This window comes from Callionymus lyra, chromosome 3 (assembly GCF_982586985.1).
Source record: "Callionymus lyra chromosome 3, fCalLyr1.hap1.1, whole genome shotgun sequence".
In the NCBI taxonomy this organism is placed as follows: domain Eukaryota; kingdom Metazoa; phylum Chordata; class Actinopteri; order Syngnathiformes; family Callionymidae; genus Callionymus; species Callionymus lyra.
In genome coordinates this window covers 14,586,212-14,607,209 of record NC_141820.1, presented here as the reverse complement: position 1 = coordinate 14,607,209, position 20,998 = coordinate 14,586,212, and the positions used below count along the sequence as shown (strand labels likewise).

General features: G+C 38.0%; 1 protein-coding gene across 2 annotated transcripts in view; it reads left to right on the top strand.

The window, feature by feature from the left end:
• abtb3a (ankyrin repeat and BTB domain containing 3a) overlaps nt 1-20,998 on the top strand; it is a 175,340-nt gene that overhangs the window by 132,012 nt on the left and 22,330 nt on the right. The window contains exons 3-7 of one of the 2 annotated variants that reach the window (XM_087786552.1): nt 882-1,089; nt 9,941-10,093; nt 10,972-11,137; nt 14,785-14,874; nt 17,120-17,221. In XM_087786552.1, coding sequence (XP_087642678.1) covers nt 882-1,089; nt 9,941-10,093; nt 10,972-11,137; nt 14,785-14,874; nt 17,120-17,221 — 719 coding nt within the window. The remainder of the gene's footprint in view (nt 1-881; nt 1,090-9,940; nt 10,094-10,971; nt 11,138-14,784; nt 14,875-17,119; nt 17,222-20,998) is intronic. The other variant, XM_087786554.1, reaches the window with a different exon arrangement.

The window sequence follows — 20,998 nt, the reverse complement described above, 5'->3', positions numbered from 1 at the left end:
CAAATACAGAAGTAACATGTTAAAAACTAACCGAGTTACACTTTTCACTACATTTTTACCACCTTATTCCAGGGGGGGTTTATATTCTTATCTATGAGCAGCAAAGGATAATGTAGTGAAACATTCTACTATATTTCTTTATTATCCTTAAAGTACTCTTCACAACCATATCGGGGACAATTCACGTAATTGTTTGACGCATTCTACAGGAAAGAGCAATGAGAAATATTTGGTGCACCATTACACATGCCCAGCTTTGATTCCGGTGTTGGTACCATTTCAGTCCTTCTTCTCCGCTTTTTTATGTGTAGACAAAACTTAAATTTAACTATGTAATCACACTTTGTGCCAAACATTTATATATTAACAAAAAGGAAGATATTTGCTAATCATATCTTCCATTCTTCTGGTCTGGCACATGAAGAACATCGAATTCCCTTTTATTTCCTCTCATCCCTTCATCCATTTTTATGATCGTGTGCTTCTTAATAATAGGTGAAAATATGGTTGGGAAGAAAGCGTGTGCATCATAAGAAGATAGAAAAGGACAGAATGAGAGCTCACGACTCTGTAGATATAATGTGAGAGGCACAATGTGCTGGAGATTACATTTTATCGCGGTAATTTCCATCTAGAGAGCAGTGAGTGGGCTAGTGTGTACGACTTAATGTAGTGTGAATCAGTGGGTGTATGAATGGAGGAGTCGTCCACCTCATCACTCAGGGATGGTGTGTGTCAGAGGGCTGATGTGGGTGACGATAGTAAAGTTGATCTTACCCAGAATTCATGTGTCATCGCTCTGCCTGTCATTTCCTGTGTCTTGTATTGGAAAATAACAAAAATGTTTTTGTTGTTTTTTTTTGTGTGTGTCTTGGCTGCAGGTGATCTGGTATCACGGGCCATGCATCACCTTCAACCGCTTCACATCAAGAACTCCAATAACGGGACTCCAGTCCACCAGAAGGGCAACACCTCCGTCCACTGGGAGCCGGAGGCCCTCTACACGCTGTGCTACTTCATGCACTGTCCACAGATGGAGTGGGAGAATCCTAACGTGGAGCCTTCTAAAGTCACTCTGCTGACTGAGAGGTTAGTTCATAACAGGAAGATGCCATTTATTTTTGTTGGATTTCTTGATAAATAAAGAGTTTTTGTCATGAAAGCAGACATAATATTAAATTCCTTGTTACCAAAGCCATCTAAAGTGTGCTTATAATAAGGTAAGGTAAGGTAAGGTAACACTTTATTGATTCCTCAGGAGGTCTCCTTCGGAAAATTGTTTTTTTCCAATAGCCACAGAAAATACAGCAATATTTCATGAAAAATTAAAAATAAATCAAAATAAAATAAGAACAAGAACATAAAGAGAAAGAACAAGATGACACAATCTAAGTCTAAAGATAAAGACAAAGAACATAGATCAAAGAAAAACAACAAAGACAAAGGATACAAAGACTAACATAGAACAGAACATCCAGATACTTTCACTGCACTCCTGCCCCCGAACTCAGAATTGTACAATCTAATAGCCCGAGGGATGAATGAGTCCCTGAGTCTATTTGTTTTGCACCTGGGTAAGTAAGTAAGTAAGTAATATTTATATAGCGCTTTTCCAGACCAGGGTCACAAAGCGCTTTAACAATCAAAACAATACTCAAAAAAGTATATACTTTAAAGATCAAGATAATACTGAGAACAACACAGGAGTTACAGAAAATCAAGGAAAAGCCTGAACAAATAGAAACGTCTTAAGATGTTTCTTAAAGGAGTCAGTAGATCCATCAAGCGCAAAGAGAGAGGAAGATTGTTCCAAAGCTTAGGAGCAACAGCCTGAAAAGATTTCTCTCCTCTGGTCCTGAACCGTGTGAGAGGAACCATCAGTAGATTCTGATCCACAGACCTCAGAGCCCGAGCTGGGGTGTAAGGCTGGTAGGAGCATTCGTGCACTCATTCTGCTTCTCTGCTCACTGATGACAGTGTTCAGAGGATGACTGTCATCATCCATGATGGACAATAGTTTGTCCAGTGATCTCCTCTCAGCAACTGTCACCAGTGAGTCCAGCTTCATTCCAACCACAGAGCCAGCCTTTCTGATCAACCTGTCCAACCTGTTGACACTCCTCTTGGACACATTTCCACCCCAACACACCACAGCATAGAACAGGACAGGTGGTGATGGTTTTGATTTTTTTTTTGTGTGTTTTAGTGTTTTTAGGGCTTCTAGTATTTGCACACTTCGGCCACTTGAAATGTAGACCATTGTTTAATTGTATTTACCACCAACGCTTTTGAGGGATGCACCAAAATTCAGCCAATGGAAAAAAATTCAGGCGAAAGTGATTTTTTAGTTTTCCACTGAAACAATACAGCCATAACAGGATTTACATATTCAAAAGCCTGGACCAGCCCGTTCACCTGGATACACTCAACATGTCTGTGTTGTGTTTACCTGAGAAATATGGACTTAAATGTGACTCATTAAGATTTGTAAAGTTCATAAATAACTGTTTTATAGCGGGTGTAGTGCCAAACATATTCCATTACAGACTTGTTCTTATTCCCGGTTTACATCAAGTAAACTGGGAAAAATGTAATGATTCATTTTCCAGTTTTGTTTTTGTTTTTTTCTAACATAAAAGTATAATATACTTTACACTCCAAATTCCCTGTTTTGGGCAAAACTTCTTGCAGTCTCTTGGGTTGACTTTCAGGAAGTATGTCCAAGTTTGATGGGTTGTGGGGGTTTGCTTGTAGATGCTGATGAGCTCTTACTTGTTCAAGGTCAACTCACTTGAAACTCCAACTCTCCTGACTCACTCGCATGTTTCAAACGTTGAAGTCTTCCTCTCCAAGATGCAGTAATTCCCTCATCATGACCATGTTTTCAACTTATTACTTTATAAAGTTCTCACCCGTCTGAAATCAGGGCGAACAAGAGGTTACGAGAGCGGAGTCACTTATGACGTAATAATGGCTTCACTCCTCCTCCAGCCAGCTATAATCACGCCCTGCTTTGTTTATAAAACGAGTGCCTTGGAGGTGGAGACTTCTGCAAGAAGACACTGATACTGATGAGTGCAATAGAGGTCCAAGATAATGAAGAAATCAAGACATTAGTTGATCTTTAATGAGGCAGAATGTTAGCCCTTGATTTAATGTGGAAATATTTTCCTTTTCTTGTTGATAAGCTCTTATTTGTTAATGTGTCTTGACAATTTGGGATGTTTCTTAGAAGAGACTTGACACACTGCGACGTCCCAAAGGTGTTACCACAACACATACAATTGGTTTGGTGTGTTTTTTTAAACGTTTCGATGAGGGATTTATCAGAGGTTGTCTTCATTTGGACCCATCTCTCAGTGTCTTGTTGGTCAGTATTTTTCTATACCTCTGAATTGATTTTGTGTATTTCCTACCATTATGTGATGCAATATCTGGAATTTAGTTTGATAGGAAAACTAATGGAAACACTTTTTACAGTGTGTGTATTCGAGATGTGACATGCTGTTGAACACCTTCACCGGCCTAGACAGATATTCCAAAACCGTTTCCTGGGCTCGGAGAGGCTCCGGGGACATTAAAGGAATGTCAGAGGGAACGACATGTCAGCAGGCCTCAATGTCTGGAGAGAAACAAAATTCTCTATTTGACATTCTGCTGAGAGGTTGAAGACAAGCTGTGAGGGAGCGAGTCGCACAGAGGAGGATGGTTCGTGCTGCAGAACATTGCAGAGAGAACTTCAACACTGCTGACCTCAAATCATCTATTTTTTACAAACAATCTTTTACTGGATTGAGAAAAATGTCATCCAATGTTTTTGAAAGGCATTGTGTAGCTATAGACTTTTCTACCTTTAAGAAGTGTTGAATGACTTCAGTATGACTCCTTCAACTGAGAAACATTTCTGAACTCAGGAAAATTATCGGTCACATCCCGATCTGGAGTTTATAATCCATGCGTTTGTTTCTTCTCGTTTGGACTTTTGTAACAGTGTCTAAACAAGAAGGATCTGTCTCGCCTGCAGTTGATACAAAACTCTGCAGTGAGAATTCTGACCCGCTCTAGTAGAAGAACTCACATTTCTCCGATCCTTAAAACTCTGCATTGCCTGTTTCTTTTAGGATCCATTTTAAAATTCTGGTTCTTACTTTCAGATCTATTCATGGTCAGACTCCTCCTTACATCAGTGATCTGATCCAGACTTACACCCCAGCTCGGGCTCTGAGGTCTGTGGATCAGAATCTACTGATGGTTCCTGAAGAACAGGACCAGAGGAGAGAAATCTTTCCAGGCTGTTGCTCCTAAGCTTTAGAACGATCTTCCTCTCCCTCTGTGTTTGATGATCTACTGACTCCTTCAAGAAACATCTTAAGACCTTTTTATTTGTGCAGGCTTTTTCTTAATTTCTTGGGGCTGTTGTGTTTGTCTCTATTTTGTCTTGACCTTAAAGTATGTATTTCAACTGTGTAAAAAAATCATCAACCACAAACTCTCCTTTCTGCTGATGTTGATAACATGATGTTGCAACATTTCTATCAGGAAACTATGCTACTTCAAGAGAATAATGACTCATTTGAGACAGTAAACTTACTCCGGGGATGGGCCGTCACTGTTGAAAGCAGAATCGCACTTTGAAATCTAATTAAGTGGTTATTTCTTGTGGTAGAACGAGGACGTGAAGCAATAAAATATATTACACCCTTTGGGTAAAACTATTTTTGGTCAAAAAGTCAACTAACGTGAAATTGTCTAGACAAGGGTCGGGTTTCAAAGATTAGTTAAGAAGCTCTTAAATGCTACAATCTTCTTAGGAGCACTTTAAAGGACTCCATGAAAGAAGGATGCTTTTTCTTGAGTTGCTCTTAGCTTAAGAAGATCTTTCACCAAGAGGGAAATATGAAATCCGGCTGACTGGTTCTTAATGGACTTCTCGCATATATACTTTCATAGTACTAATATGAATAAACCATTTGACTTTAAATTATCTTTTTAAATCTTAGAATCCACTAAGAGCTACTTAAGAAGCTTCTTTGGCTAGATCTTGTGGTTATCCCAAGAATGAATTTTAGTACGCATCTGGGAAATAACTGTAGCTTAGCACTCCTTCTTAGTGGAACTCTTCTTAAGAGCCTTCTTACATCCTTGAGAACCATCAAAACCCGGCCATGGTGTTCCCGACCCTTTTGACAGGTTTAACATGTAGTTATTTTCACACAAGACATGGTAGATAAATACAGCAAAATTAAAAATAACAAGACCATCATTAAAAAAAGAAAATACAAATCATCGTGTAGCTGAATCCATTTGTAACCCTGAGCTTGTTTCTTCAAAACAGTTTAGTCTTATCTAATGTTAGTTTTGCTAATATTTAAAATAAGTATCACTTCAACAAGCATCATGACCAGTCAAGAGGCTCATGTAAAAGCGGTTTTTTTCTATAAATAAAACGTTTAAATAAATTCACATTGTTATTATTTAGTTGCGGTCGCCTCACAGCAAGAAGGTTGCTGGTTCGATTCCAGGCCGAGACAACCTTTCTGAGTGGAGTTTGTATGTTCTCCTCGTGTTGCGTGGGTTTACTCCGGGGACTCCGGTTTCCTCCCACAGTCCAAAAACATACAGAGGTTGATTGAGAACTTTGTAAAATTGTCCGTAGGTATGAGTGCGTTTGTGAATTGTTGTGGGTCTTTGTGTGCCCTGTGACAGATTGGCGTCCTGTCCAGGGTGTCCCCTGCCTCTCGCCCTATGATACTGGGATAGGCTCCCCGCAACCCCGACTACTGAGTAAAGCGGTAGACAATGAATGAATGAATTATTTAGTTCCGATAACAAAGCAGATTTGTAAAGTTAACTACTTTTCTGTAATAATCTGCAGCCAGAATCAATTAAAATCATCATATCGAAGAGTTTTTGTGTATTAGCATTTTTAGTTTTTCGCTGTGCTTTTGAGCTCACTGGCTTTCAGGATTTGCATACTTTCACTAGACGGCACGATTGAGCTATGATCCGAGCTCTGCTGAGTGTTTTGAACCTGACCCCACTTTCAAGAGTAATGGTTGTAAAGCCTCTATTCAGCACACAAAATGTTTTTCTTCTTCAACGACTTTATTCTCTCACTTTCTGAACCTTTTCTTCAGAGTTTAATGATGATATCTTCTCATCTGGAGGTTATCGTGTGTCAAAAACAGTAATGATGATGTGACAGACAGATATTTCAGGGGTGATAACAAATACCATTTGGATCCGCAAATATTTTGAAGGATTTGCCACTTTCTGCTGCTTAGCTTATGTGATCAAATTAGGGATATATTAAATAACTTGTGGGAAATGGGTTCAGATTTTATACTAATACTGTTAAACAAGCCAAATGAAGAAAGGGACAAATAAAGAATTGTATTTGACTGGAAAACGTATTAATATAAATAAAAAACAAATAAAAGTTTTAATTGGATTGTATATAATGACTTTTTTTAAATATTTTATTAATTTTTTTTTCAATTATTTAAAAATTTTAAACAATAAAAATAATTTTGCATATTTTTTTATATTTTACAATTGAAAATAAAATACGTTAAATGCCAAATAAAGGATTGTTATGCTCTAAAATAAATTGTACAATATATTTAATTTCGTTTACATTTTATTTGAAAATTGAAAAATGTTTAGATAGCCATTGGAAAAATCTCTAAATGGTCTTTTTTATAGTATTATTTTCATAGTATTATTCTGGCCGCAGAGATTTCTCATTCTATTTAAGGCTGTTTTTTCTAATAAACATTATATCTTCAATGTTTTTCTTTAGACAAAAATGTTTAATCCGGGAAATAGTAAAATGGTGAAGGTTGTTTTAATACTTAATAAACATACACCAGGCAAACTGTACAAGCAAATGAGAAAATACAATAGTCGACTGATATTGACTCACATTTATTTTGTGTATTGTTCTAAATAACCTTATAAAAGTCATTATTTTGTGATAAGTTTTACTACCGGTACATTGTGACACTGGATGCCTGCAAAGATAAAATGATTCAAGTGGCTTCAATCACTTGAACTAATGAGAAGAAGCTGTTGTTTATCTACAATAAATCAAAGTACGAGATGTTCTGAGGCAGCGGTTGAATGTTGGGCCAATAATGGAGGCGGAATAACAAGTTAAAGTAACACTAATAAACTGGTGCCGTAACACATCTTGCTTTAAATAGAGTCTTTCATCTCCGTCAACAAGTGTTTCTACATCAGATACATGGACCGACCTGACCATAATAATAATGATCTTATCATGCCTTTCTAATGCTGCCTTTGACCACAAACCTTCTGAGAGGAAGATGCTCATTAACAACCCTTCTGGTTGTTAAGTTTTTCACATGTTACTTTGATATATGACGCTTATAAACAGCAATTATTAGATTCAGAGACAAAAAGCAGTCAAAGTAGCAAAATCAAGGAAAAACTTGCACAAATAAGAAAGTCTTAAGATGTTTCTTGAAGGAGTCAGTAGATCATCAAACACAGAGAGAGAGGAAGATCGTTCCAAAGCTTAGGAGCAACAGTCTGCAAGGATTTCTCTCCTCTGGTCCTGAACCGTGGGCGTGGAACCATAAGTAGATTCTGATCCACAGACCTCAGAGCCCGAGCTGGGGTGTAAGGCTGGATCAGATCAGTGATGTAAGGAGGAGTCTGACCATGAATAGATCTGAAAGTAAGAACCAGGATTTTATAATTGATCCTGAAAGAAACTGGTAGCCAGTGAAGAGTTTGAAGGTTTGAGGAAATGCGAGTTCTCCTACAAGAGCGGGTCAGAATTCTCGCTGCAGAGTTACTACTACAGAGTTATTGCTGTTTTTCTACCTAACAACTTCAGTAAAAACACTATAGTTTGTGAAGGTATGTCTGATAGCACTTGTATTTTCCTATGGCAGGATAAAAAGAATACTCGGGCGAAAATAATCAAACAAAACCATAATAAAAAGGATCATCATGGCCGAGGTATTTTTCTAAGGGTCATGTTTGTGAAGTTATAATTATTATAAATGAGTGGAATTAACCAAAGGCTCAGTGTCAGCAAATAAACTCATCACTGTTATTTAGATACATGGACACGATGCAGCACAGCAGAGCGATAACCCCGAAGATGAGACGTATCAGTCAATGACAAGAAAAATCTATTTACTGTATATTAAGATGGATCATATCATGTCCTCTTCTTTTTTTGGGGTTATTATAACGGCTCAGAAAACTTTCGACTCACCGAGTTTGCAGGTCATTTTCCATTCCTTTGATTTGAATGTGTTTATTGAATTTATTGAACCAGTGATGCCGAACTAATGAACAATGCAGTGTTTTTTATCACAATTGGAGGAATTTGTTTATTTTGCAGTACAATTATTTTACTATCTGAATACTAGCTAAAAACTAGCTGAATACTAGCTGAGTACTAGCTAAATACTAGGTGAGTACTAGCTAAGAGCTAGCTAAATACTAGGTGAGTACTAGCTGAATACTTTCTGATTAGTAGTAAGTAAGTAATTTATAGAGCGCTTTTTCAGACCAGGGTCACAAAGCACTTAAACAATACTCAATAAAATATATACTTAAAAGATCAATTATAGCTGAGTACTAGCCGAATACTAGCAGACTACTAGCTGAGTAATAGCCGAATACTATCTGAGTACTAACTAAATACTAGCTTAGTACTTGCTGAATACTAGCTGTGTACCTGCCGAATACTAGCTGAATACTAGCCAAATACTAGCCGAGTAGTAGTTGAGTACCAGCTAAGTACCTGCTGAGTACTCGCCCAGTTCTAGCTGAATATAAGCTGAGTACTAGCTGAATACTTTATCTAATACGGTATGAAAAATATGGTATGAATTTCATTGAAATGGACGTATTTGTATATTCATGGTGGTCTTCAGCCCCCGAATCTCCCCTTAAGCTGAACAAAAATGGAGATGAAATACTGAACATCTCACTTACTTATGCATGTCAAATCAGAATTCAAAAGCTTTACTCAGGCCTCGGGGCAAAATATGAACCTGCCAAGTCATTTTATGACTGAGAGTTTTCAAAAACAAACAACTTTTGAATTTTAGTCAGTAGTGAAATATTCATTTTAAGTACTCATTTATTAGGATTTGATGCTTGGATTTGGATGTTTGGAGAGATTATCCGTTTGATAAAATCAGCCTTTGATGGATGTATCACAATAGTGATAGAATAGGAAAATCTATCTGTCAAGGTGCTCATTGTATTGTATTGTGTTTTTTATGAAACATCTGTTTCATTTGTACAATCTGTTACCTTCACATAGTGTTTGAAACTGTGTTGGTATTTGCACACCGCACTCAAGAACAGGAGCTCGGACAGCTGCGCCACAGAGAGTGACTTTCAAACCAGTTCCAAATGTTCCTTATCCCACATCAACTTTTCCTGAAAGTTTTGTTAAAGTTCGGCGTTGTTTTGAGTCATTTTGACAGACAGGCGAACAACTGAAATGACGAAAGTCTTGCGCTTGTTAATTTCACCGACTCAATGAACAAAATAGTTAAACAAAGTGAAGAAAATGAACATCAGAGTGAAGCGCGAGGATGATGATTTATAGTTCGTGGCAGCGAAAGCGCTCGCTCTCGGACTTAAATGATGAAAGATGAGCGTGTCAGAATGTCCCAACTCTTCGGTGATTTGGATAAAAGCCCTTAAAAAAGCAGCATTACAGGAGGTTGCAGCAACTTCATCTCTTTCTTTCTTGTCATTTATGGCCATTGATGTGCTGCAGAGTCTTTTCGTAAAGTTGTATACAAGATAAACGAGAGAGTAAAACCTCAAGTAAACGTTTGAAAATATGATTTTAATGTCGTTCAAATTCATCATTCTGTCGCTAAAGTCTCTCCTGCTGTCACTGATGTTTACCAAACTTTTTTTTTTTTTCCCCTCTCAGGCCGTTTCTGGTTCTGCCTCCGCTGATGGAGTGGATCCGGGTGGCAGTGGCTCACACCGAGCACCGCCGGAGCTTCTCCGTGGACAGCGATGATGTGAGACAGGCGGCCAGGCTGCTGCTGCCCGGCGTGGACTGTGAACCCAGACAAATAAAGTAAGTGTTTGGACACGCAGATTTACCTCCCACTCAGGCCCTGGAAGCGTCGCTGCTGACTCGTCTGGATGACTTTGACCGGTCACATGGGGGGGGGGGAAACTTTGTACAACTCATAACTCAAAATTACTTTCGTCTTCCTAATACCACTTTCATTATAATAATATAATTTTATAATATAAGTTTGACAAACTTCTAAACCAACTGAACTGGTATTAACGTTCTCTTTTTCGACTCTATTCAACATCGTCAATATAAAACAGGCTATTATATATATTATGGACACATTTGTCATTATTAAAATAATAAAAAGATATTAACATACATTTTATTTATTTATATGGTTTGTTTTTAGACTGTTTATATTATATAAAACAAAGAAAAATGTATCTAGAAATATATATTTTAAACAGGCAAAAAGTTGTTTCTTTAATTATTTAAATGATCAGTAAAAGAATAAAAATATTAGATAGAACACACTAGGGAAACAAATAGTAAATTACTAAAAAAAAATGGATAAATTCAATGAAATGAAACATTTCTTTAAACAAAAAAAAACAGACAAAAGAAAACATAAGTGAAAGGAAAATGGAATAGCTACAGTAGATGTTCTGAAGTGATGTTTTAAGTTAAGATCATACATTATTAGTCATATTAACGAAAAAAAAAGTGCTGTGAAATAAAAAATATATATATATACAGTATATATATATATATATATATCAAGCAATGTAAATTCAAATAAATTGTGAAGTCAAGTTGTTCAGACTTTAATGTCCATGTCACTGCAGTACATTATCCATTCTCAAATACCTGTATATGTATATCAGTGTGTCATTAAAAAAAAATGTTGATTTGTTTTTGTTGTTTGCCTGCAGAGCTGAAGACTGCTTTTGTGCGACAAGAAAACTGGACGCAGCCTCCACCGAAGCCAAGTTCCTGCAGGATTTGGGCTTCAGGATGCTCAATTGTGGGCGGACCGACCTGGTCAAGCAGGCTGTGAACCTCCTGGGCCCTGATGGCATCAACAGTATGAGTGAACAGGTATCAGGACTTTGCTTTTGGGAGATTGTAGGTTGATGAACGGCTGGATAGACAGATGGATGCATGAATGAATGGATGGATAGATGCATGGAAGGACGGACTGGTCAATGGATAGATGTGTGAATGGATAGATGTATGAATGGATGCATGAATCCATGGATAGATGAATGGATGGATGGATGGATTGATGCATGTAAGGACGTATTGGTCAATGGATAGGTGTATAAATGGATGTATGACTTCATGGATGGATGGATTGGTAGATGGAAGAATGGATTGATGAATGGAAGGATGGATTGGTCAATGGATGGATGTACAGATGGATGAATGACATCATGGATGGATAGATGGATGAATGGATTTAAGGAAAGATGGATGGTTGTACAGATGGATGCACAAATACATGGATGGATGAATAGATGGATGGATTGTACATGGAAGGACGGATCAATGGATCGGTCAATAGATGGATGCATGGAAGGATGGATGGAGGGATGGACTGGTTGTATATGGATGCACAGACATACTTACAAACGAATGGATAAATAGATCCATGGATGGATGGAAAAATATGTAGGATGGATGGATCCACTCCTGTGTTGTTCTCAGTATTATCTTGATCTTTAAAGTATATACTTTTTTGAGTATTGTTTTGGTTTCTAAAGCACTTTGTGACCCTGGTCTGGAAAAGCGCTATATAAATAAATATTACTTACAATTGTGATAGAATATGAAAATCTATCTGTCAAGGTGCTCATTGTATTGTATTGTGTTTTTTGTGAAACATCTGTTTCATTTGTACAATCTGTTACCTTCACATAGTGTTTGAAACTGTGTTGGTATTTGCACACCGCACTCAAGAACAGGAGCTCGGACAGCTGCGCCACAGAGAGTGACTTTCAAACCAGTTCCAAATGTTCCTTATCCCACATCAACTTTTCCTGAAAGTTTTGTTAAATTTCGATTGTACATGGAAGGACGGATCAATGGATCGGTCAATAGATGGATGGATGGAAGGATGGATGGAGGGATGGACTGGTTGTATATGGATGCACAGACATACTTACAAACGAATGGATAAATAGATCCATGGATGGATGGACAAATACGTAGGATGGATGGATCCAACATCTCTGAGGTCAATGTTCTCTGAGGCTCACAGTTGAACAGGTTTTTAGCGTATTCTACATTAAATGCCTATATTTGCAACATTTTCTCACCACTTGACAACAGCTCACAGGGTTTGTGTCTTCATCTTGCAACATAATGTGTGTGGGTGTACCTGGCTCCAGGGAGTGATGAGTGCATACGAGGGCATGTAGGAGTTGAAGACTGAGGAGCCAGAGTTGTGCAACTCACATCAACCATTCACCAAACTTAATTCATGCTAATTAGAAGAGAGAATGTAATTTTATTATTTTTTTGTCAGGGGATCAAGACGTCTGTGCTTGATGAGCAACTGAACTGTAGTATTTCATTTCAGGAGGTTTCAGTTCATTTAAATGCATTTTTTGTTGAGGTGGGATGACATAGCGGATGTAGGTCAGGTAGATAAAAAACATATCGAACCGTGTTCGATACTCGAGAACGCAACATGAGGAATAACAACTGAAATGGGTCGAAAACAATATCAGTGGCTCAGACTGTGATCGAGACCAGAGCTGTACACAACACGGCAGCAAATCTCAAGGCCTGATAAATAGATGGTTCAGTGAGTTCATGCTTTAGAAAACTCACTGCTGTCGATTAACCTTGACCAGCTATAGAGGTATTGATTTCCATTTCTAAGGGAGGGTGGACCAAAAAAAAAAAAACCATCCCTTTATTTAATTACAATAATTGAATGCAACTTTGGTTAAAACCAGTCTATTAGGTTTAAAACACTGTTGAAGGTATTGAGAACCATCACACCAGATTCCTCAATAAAAGAAATGGTCCAATAATGGCTGTACTTGTCTGTGAAGATTCTAATTCATCCAGGTCATGGTTATACAAAAGTTTCAAAGCGAGAGAACTGGACTATATAGAGTTCTAGGAAGGCGTTTCACCTCTCATCCAATAAGCTTCTTCATTGGAATTGAAGAAAAGCTTCTCGACTGAGACGTGAAATGTCTACAAGAACTGAAGAAGCTTCTTGGATGAGAGGTCAAACTTCTACGGGAACTGAAGAAGCTTCTCGGATGAGAGGGGAAACATCTACCAGAACTGAAGAAGCTTCTCGACTGAGAGGTGAGGTGAGAGTCTACCAGAACTGAAGAAGCTTCTCAGGTGAGAGGAGAAACATCTACCAGAACTGAAGAAGCTTCTCGACTGAGAGGTGAAACATCTACCAGAATTGAAGAAGCTTCTCGACTGAGAGGTGAGGTGAGAGTCTACCAGAACTGAAGAAGCTTCTCGGATAAGAGGAGAAACGTCTACCAGAACTGAAGAAGCTTCTCGACTGAGAGGTGAGAGTCTACCAGAACTGAAGAAGCTTCGCGGATGAGAGGAGAAACATCTACCAGAACTGAAGAAGCTTCTCGACTGAGGTGAAACGTCTAGCAGAACTGAAGACGCTTCGAGGTGAAACATCTCCCTAAAACTCTACACAGTCCAGTAGACTGGCTTTGAACATCTTGGAATGGCTATACTTGTGATTGCAGCCTGTGACGTGCACGTTAGGGAGTGTAGGGTCTTGGTGACAACTTTGTTGGGTGCGGAGGTACCCTGGAAGAAAGTTGTCTTCGAGTTTACCTTTCTTTTAAGGTGGAAGTAAGCTTCATCTGAGGTCCAAAGAAGGTAAAGGAAACCTACGGATTTTCTGGACCTTCTCCAGTAACTCCGATTGCCTTCGCTTATGGGGAAATTCTGGTTCGACCAAGATGAATCAAAGCTCTCACACCTCAAACGAGTCCCAAGATTATCTGAAAAGAAAAAATTGGTGGCTGGGTGATGAGTCTCAAGATTGATTTTTGCATGGGCACGTTACAGCCCAGACCTAAGCCTTCCGGATCTATTTCTTTAAGAGGTTAGTGTAATCAGGGAAAAAACCACGACCGTCATTGGAGTCGAGGAAGCCATCAGGGTAGAGATCAGAGTCAATCAACAGTCGGTTTTTAAGGGTATTGTGGACCATTTTTTGCAGCGTCTCAAGAGATGCTAAATTTCAAACATATTTCGTAGAATGAAGAATGAAAGTCTTATATTTTTATATGATGTTTTCAACAAATAGACCAGTTAGAACCAAAGTTGCAAACACTTTAAGAACATAAGTTAATGGTTCCAGTACAAAATCTTGGCCTTTTTTTTCCAGGTCACCCTGTTTGGAAAGTGAACTTCTGTCTCAATTGTCTTGAAAAGCCAAGAGAAAAAAAAAAACGTTAACTCAAACGCACTCAAGCACCCTCAAAAGTAATGTTGTTTTGGGAGGTGATGGGTTGACACCTGAAAGAGGATCAGACTCTGAGATGGGATCAAGACACTGCAGTCACACCATCACTTACTCAGATTTTCGGACATTCACACACCTGAGCTTGAGCTGAGAAAGATGAGGCATAGTAAATTGTTTTTAAGGTGAGAAATAGAGGTGAAATCAGGAGTCAAACACAGACATTAAACCCCCTACACCACCCACGACGTGACCCCCTGCGTCCCCTCTCCACCTGCAGGGAATGACGCCTCTCATGTACGCGTGCGTCCGCGGCGACGAGGCCATGGTGCAGATGCTGCTGGACGCCGGTGCGGACATCAACAGCGAGGTCAGTGCGGAGGAGACTCCATCGAAGATAATCATTCACATTTTCTTGTGTTTAGCTTCTGTCTCCGTTTTCCCCTAGTCGTTGCCGTCTCACCTTCTTCCCAGCATGCCTCTCTCTCTCCACTTGTCGGCAATAATCATCCAAGCACTTACTAAGAATGCAGAGCCGCATGCTTCATTACGTCCGGGGTAACTCAGCAGGGGCTTCTTTTTTTTTTTTCATCGCCCATCAATAATGCATTATAATAGTACAAGAGTGTGTATTTGTTGAAACCTACTCCACAATGACTGTACACTAACTGAGTGAGTAAAAACCCTTCGTTCAGGCGTAAAAGAAAAAAAGGCTGCGCTCTGAAACTCTTGCGTCATGAAGAGTCTGAATTACATAAAATATATTCTAGACCAGGGGCGTCAAACTGAAACAACACAATGGACCAAAATCTGTTTGCACTGCTGGCTTTCGCCCGAACAAATGTTATATTTCCAAACTGTCTTTAATAGGGAGCATGACATTTCAACATTAGTTTTACTGTAATTCTAAGTTTCTGTTTAACTATTAACATCGATAATCCCTGTTCCTTAGAAATAACTTCAACACTGGTATCTTTATAGATCAAAATGAACATTAATCTACTTTGATTTTTAACCCATAGACATATATACATAGATGCCACATTGACTGTAGACGGATGTGTGTAAAACAACTGCAGGGAAGGAGGTACTTCTCAATCTTCTCTAAATTTTTAGAACAGTTTGGTCCGCATTTGTTTCATCCATCAAATTCATCTTATTCAAAATGGTTTTTTTAAATAGATTTTATTGTAAAATATTCCTTATAATAATGTCTATATATCTGTTCTGAGGTTTGAAAAACAAACCCCGTGAAAAAAGCTTGAAAAATTAGCGATTTATTATTACTTTTATAGTGTAAACACATCATTCCTCTATAGACGTAATGCACCGTAGGAGTGAGTTGCACTGTACCAAGATGGCCGCCCTGTATACACACCGCTCTAGTGGGCTTGAGTATGAAACCTTTGCTCTATATTATCTAGATGGCAACATAACCTAAGTTAGTTCGTCTGAGACTCTATTTAGCACTTTTCACTTTAAGGAAAACCACTGAATCACTCAAATAATCTCACCAAAATGATTCAAGATGCACCTCATCCATTACTTTCACAATAAGATTAGATGTAAAGAGCAGAAACATACAAAAAAAGACAACTTGTTGATCCAACACAATTCAATTCAAGACCAGCACCATGTGTGTGAAGATGATTCTTGGTTGTGTAACATTGGATGTTTGAAGTTCACTCACTAGTGCAGATGGTTGTTTTTTTGTAAGTAACCCTTGATGTCATCAAAAGATGCTTCAGGGCAAAAACAATACAAACGTTTATTATTGATATTACTTTTTCCAGTGTTTCTCTAAAGGGTTCATGTTGGCCCCCTGGTGGGGCGGAGTGCAATGACAGGGCAACAAGTTTGTTGAGGGAAATTAATTAAATGAAACTTATGCAATGATAATTAAAGAAAAAAAGGGAGAATTGTCTGTTTAGTAAAATACTACATTTGTAAATAACAAATTGTTATCTTGGTCTTGATATTGGTAATCAATTATTTATTTAAGATTGAACAGATTTTAAATAAATTAATTGAAATATATTTTGCAGTACACGTTCCAAGTTACAAAAAAAAAAAAAAAAAGTGGGATTATTTCTCTACAACACATTTTTGTGCTCCATAGAGTTGCTTTAATTTAGCATCGTAATAACAAACTGGTTCGTTCTGAATAAAGACGGCTGGTTGACAGGAACTCTCCAGACGAGGATGTTTAGATTTTTTCTTTTTGTTAGTTCCTAATTTAGTCTTTGATAGAGACATTTTAAGGGATCAGAAAAACACCACATGGCGGAGCTGATTAATTTCACTCGGCTTTGTTCATGACTCAGCAGCGCCTGCGTTTGAAGTCGGTGCCAGTGTTTTGTTTTCCTCTCTCGTCGAAAATGTTGGCGAGAATAATTCCCATATGGTGGGGAAAGGAGTCCCAGACAGGTAGAATTCCTGCTGATCAGCAACCCCTCTCTCTCGCTCTCTCTCTCTTTGCTTTTACCGTTCTTTTATTTTTCTAACAACCCACCTGCCTTTCTTTTTTCTCTCTCTCTCCACTGACCCCCCGCCCCGAGCTGTCAATGTTAATGGCTGTATATCTCTCTCCATGACCTTCACCTATGACTTCCCAGGTGCCCAGCTCAGTAAACAAGCACCCCTCAGTATATCCTGAAACGCGCCAGGGGACGCCACTCACATTCGCGGTGTTGCACGGACACGTCCCTGTCGTGCAGGTAGTGGAAATTAATAACATGTAGCCCTTGCCCTCGTCTTTCCTCCTCCATGGGGTGAAATAAAAATGTGCAGTAAACGTTTATTTATCATTGTTTATCCTCTTGTTCTAAACTGCTACTTGCCACAGGGGGGGAACTTTGATAGTCTCTGTTGTGGTCCTGCCAAAAGTGTGATGGTCTCATCTCACCACTGTCGACGATACATCCATTTATATGTCGCCGTGTTCATGTCAGTGTGCGCTTGTAAAAACATGAGAATGTTATGAGTTAATGTCACTGGTAAGTTAAGCTTTTTGTTTGTTTGCCTCAGTTCACAATGAATCAAAATGCAGGTGTTCCCTTGCAGGTTTCATCACAGCACATATCAAGAGCGTATCAAATATAAAAAAAGTATTTCTACAAGACAAGACACATTGGGTCTCATTTATGAAGCGTGATTAAATCGCTGCACAAGTTTACACATAAAGTTAAGATGATACTGAATATTCGCTCTCGAACCAAAAGAGTTTTCATCCAAAGTCTTCCACAAGTTTATTTTCAGCTATGGTGGTTTGACTATTGGGGATCTGATTTGTAGTGATGGTCTGATGAAGCTTCATGAAGCAGTGTCTTTATTTTCAGAGTCCACTAGATGGCAGTCTCTGCACTATTTTGCTGCGTTTTGAACAGTTCCAATGAAACATCCCATCTATTTTAAACTGATGGCGCCACCTACTGACCTCTAAACAACATGAAACTGTTTTGTGAAGCTTCATCAGCCCATTACTACTAAAATACAAGAACCAGGCGGAACACTCGGATCTGAAACTTCAGTTTATTTGATGCATTCTAAAGTGACTCTTGGTAATGATTCATTACTATGAGAGAGCAGATATTAAAATTGTGACAGATGCCATTAATCATCCTAACACAACTTTTATATCAGATAATATATAGACTATCAAATCGGTAGTGATGGTCGGATGAAGCAGTGTCATGTTTTTTAGAGTTCAGTAGGTGGCGCTATCTCTTTAAAAATGATGTTTTCATTTGAACGGTTGTTCAAAACAGAGGAAAAAAGAGACCTCCATCTAGTGGACTGAAAATAATGACACAGCTTCATGAAGCTTCAGACCATCACTACAAATCAGATCCCCAATAGTCGAACCACCATAGCTGAAAATAAAACTTGTGAAAGTTTGTGGAAGACTTTGAATGAAAACTCTGTTGGTTCGAGAGCGAATATCTTAACTTTATGGCAGTCTGTTAATCTTGCCTCCTTCAAGCATTTCACTGATAAAACGTCAAAGATTTGACATTAAACTGGAGGCGAAAAAACAAAGAAAAAACACCTCAGCCACCTGCTGACTACAAAATTGAGGAAATATCTGCCAGGAAATATACCCGATGATTGTTTAAACATTGTTATTTTGGCATTATATTAGTCTAAATTGTAATGTTTTATGATTATTAAAATAAACATTAATCATTTTGAAAGATCTGTATCTATTTGGTCGGTTATAATCAATCAATAATTCAAAATAATTAACATAGTGTGGATTTTAAAACTTGTTATTGTCACTTATTTCATAGATTGTGATATTCTTTGGTTTTTTTATGTTCAAATTTATCAGATTTTCAACCAAAACTGCATATTGTTCACCTAACAGAGCTATGAATAAAAAAAAAAATGCATCTCCAAAAGTGAAACATTATTCAAGTGCATTCTTTCATTAACACAAACTCTACACATTCTCAGGAGCAATACTAAAATATTGATAAATGCCAAAATTGCGTACGTATCTCGCCGTTTTGCAATTTATGCAAAACATTTGTTCTGCTCATGTTTCATGAATGAGACCTATTGTGTATTTGGAACCAAGACAATTCAATGTGTCACCAAAATCTTTGTCATTTAATTTGATTTCAATAATAAATCCATATAACAATAAAAGTATGATGGGATCAAAGTTGTCAGGCCGATAAAATAATCATTGACTTTCTCTACACACCAGGTCACATATTTCTAAAAATTCACTTCAAATTGATAAAGTAAACCCTAGAATCTAATCTTATTGAACTAAATAATTTGTTACATAGAATAAACATCTGTTAAACGGTAGTAAGCTATACTTTAAAATGATCCTATGATATGTGGGAATATCTTTGACCACTTCCACAGTTTTCACATAGTGATAGCACTTTTAATATTTAACATTTCCACGCAATTTGCTGTTAAATAATGTGGGAGAAAAAATCTATCAATATCTGTGATCGTGACCAGCATATAAGAAGCAGTGATGGTTGGCTTTCAACTCTACCATAAACCAGTGAACACCAATGGGTAAGAAAGAACAAGTAAACCCAACTGGACCGAGGAAAAGTTTTTGGTTTTGGCTCATTTGGTCAACAGGAATTTTGTCCCTCGCTTAGAAAACTCCTTAGTCAGGAAAAAATAAGATCTTACCTGCCCTTCATAGATCCTAGGAGCGCGCTCTTTTTTTTTGGAATAGCTTTTATCTTTAGAAAGATCTACTTTTCGCTTTTCTGGAAAATTCTTCTTCTTCTAGTAGCTTTTCCAGGTGAAGTAATGATCACGGGATCTACAGGTCAAGTTAAAAGTAGGTTTGCACCATCACTTTATTCAACATTAACAGTTCAGTAAGTTAATATGAGTTTATAAATAATAAATTTTTACCATAGATACGTCATGTATGTTTCTAAAAATATCATTCCAAGTGATCAAAAAACAAAATCCCACTTTAGGCCATCACTATCTTCCAATTTAAACATGGTCAAGTACGCTTCCAAAGGGCCAACTGTGGCTACTTAAGGGCCTTCCTAAGATCCAGCAATAACTGATTAAAAAGGAGGTTTTTGTTGTGGTGAAGGACGCGAAAACAAATCCAATATAATAAATTCTTAATTTCCACGTAGTCTTGTAGTATCCACACAAGCTAATGTTGTTATTTAAAGGGGGATCCCTCGCGGAGAGAAAGGCCAAGGTGGTGCACCAAGGTCGGTTTACCATTCCCGGTTCCGATGCATAAACCAGACCAGGAACATGTAATTACCGAAGCGAGCACGTGTCTGTTCAAGGGCACTGCTGAAAAGCATGATGGGAGTGGCGGCGCTGCTGCTGCGCCGGTTTTCTCAACGGGAGAAAAATGGGTCGATGACGGCAATCACAATTTTTGATGGAAAACTTTTGTCCATTTCATTGTAGAGAATAAGAAAAAATGTTATAGACTGACGAAGAGTCAACAATCCGCATTTTCAGAGACCAGTTAATACATGGAAATTAGTGTTTTTTGACCAAAGATTAGTAAATTATCTGAGTAAATTAAGACTTCATCTTCATGAAGCTTCATCAGGTTATCAGTACAAAGACTACTTAAAAGAACAAAAGGAGATTCATATTAAGAGACAAGCTAAAGTAGAATAAAAAGTACAGATTTAATGAGGCCCGCGAGGTCCATTAAAAAAAAAAAACTGTATTATTCATACAAGTTCCCATGAGTCAAATGGAAAAAGACACAAAGATGGTGTTGATGCAAATTCTTATTTCTGTCTGTGAAAAAGTTCCCAAATTTTTGTGTTGCATGGGTTGATGCTATGAGCATTATAGTTGGAACTTCTGAATGACATAACTCAACTGGGTAGGATGTCACTGTTCCAACAGGGGCCCCCGTTAGATTTACCTTCATCAAATGTGGCCCTCCCGCTTAAACAAATTCAAAAATATTTAAATTGCAACTTTTAAAAGGCTGTAACTTACTTAATATTTGAGCCGCAGAG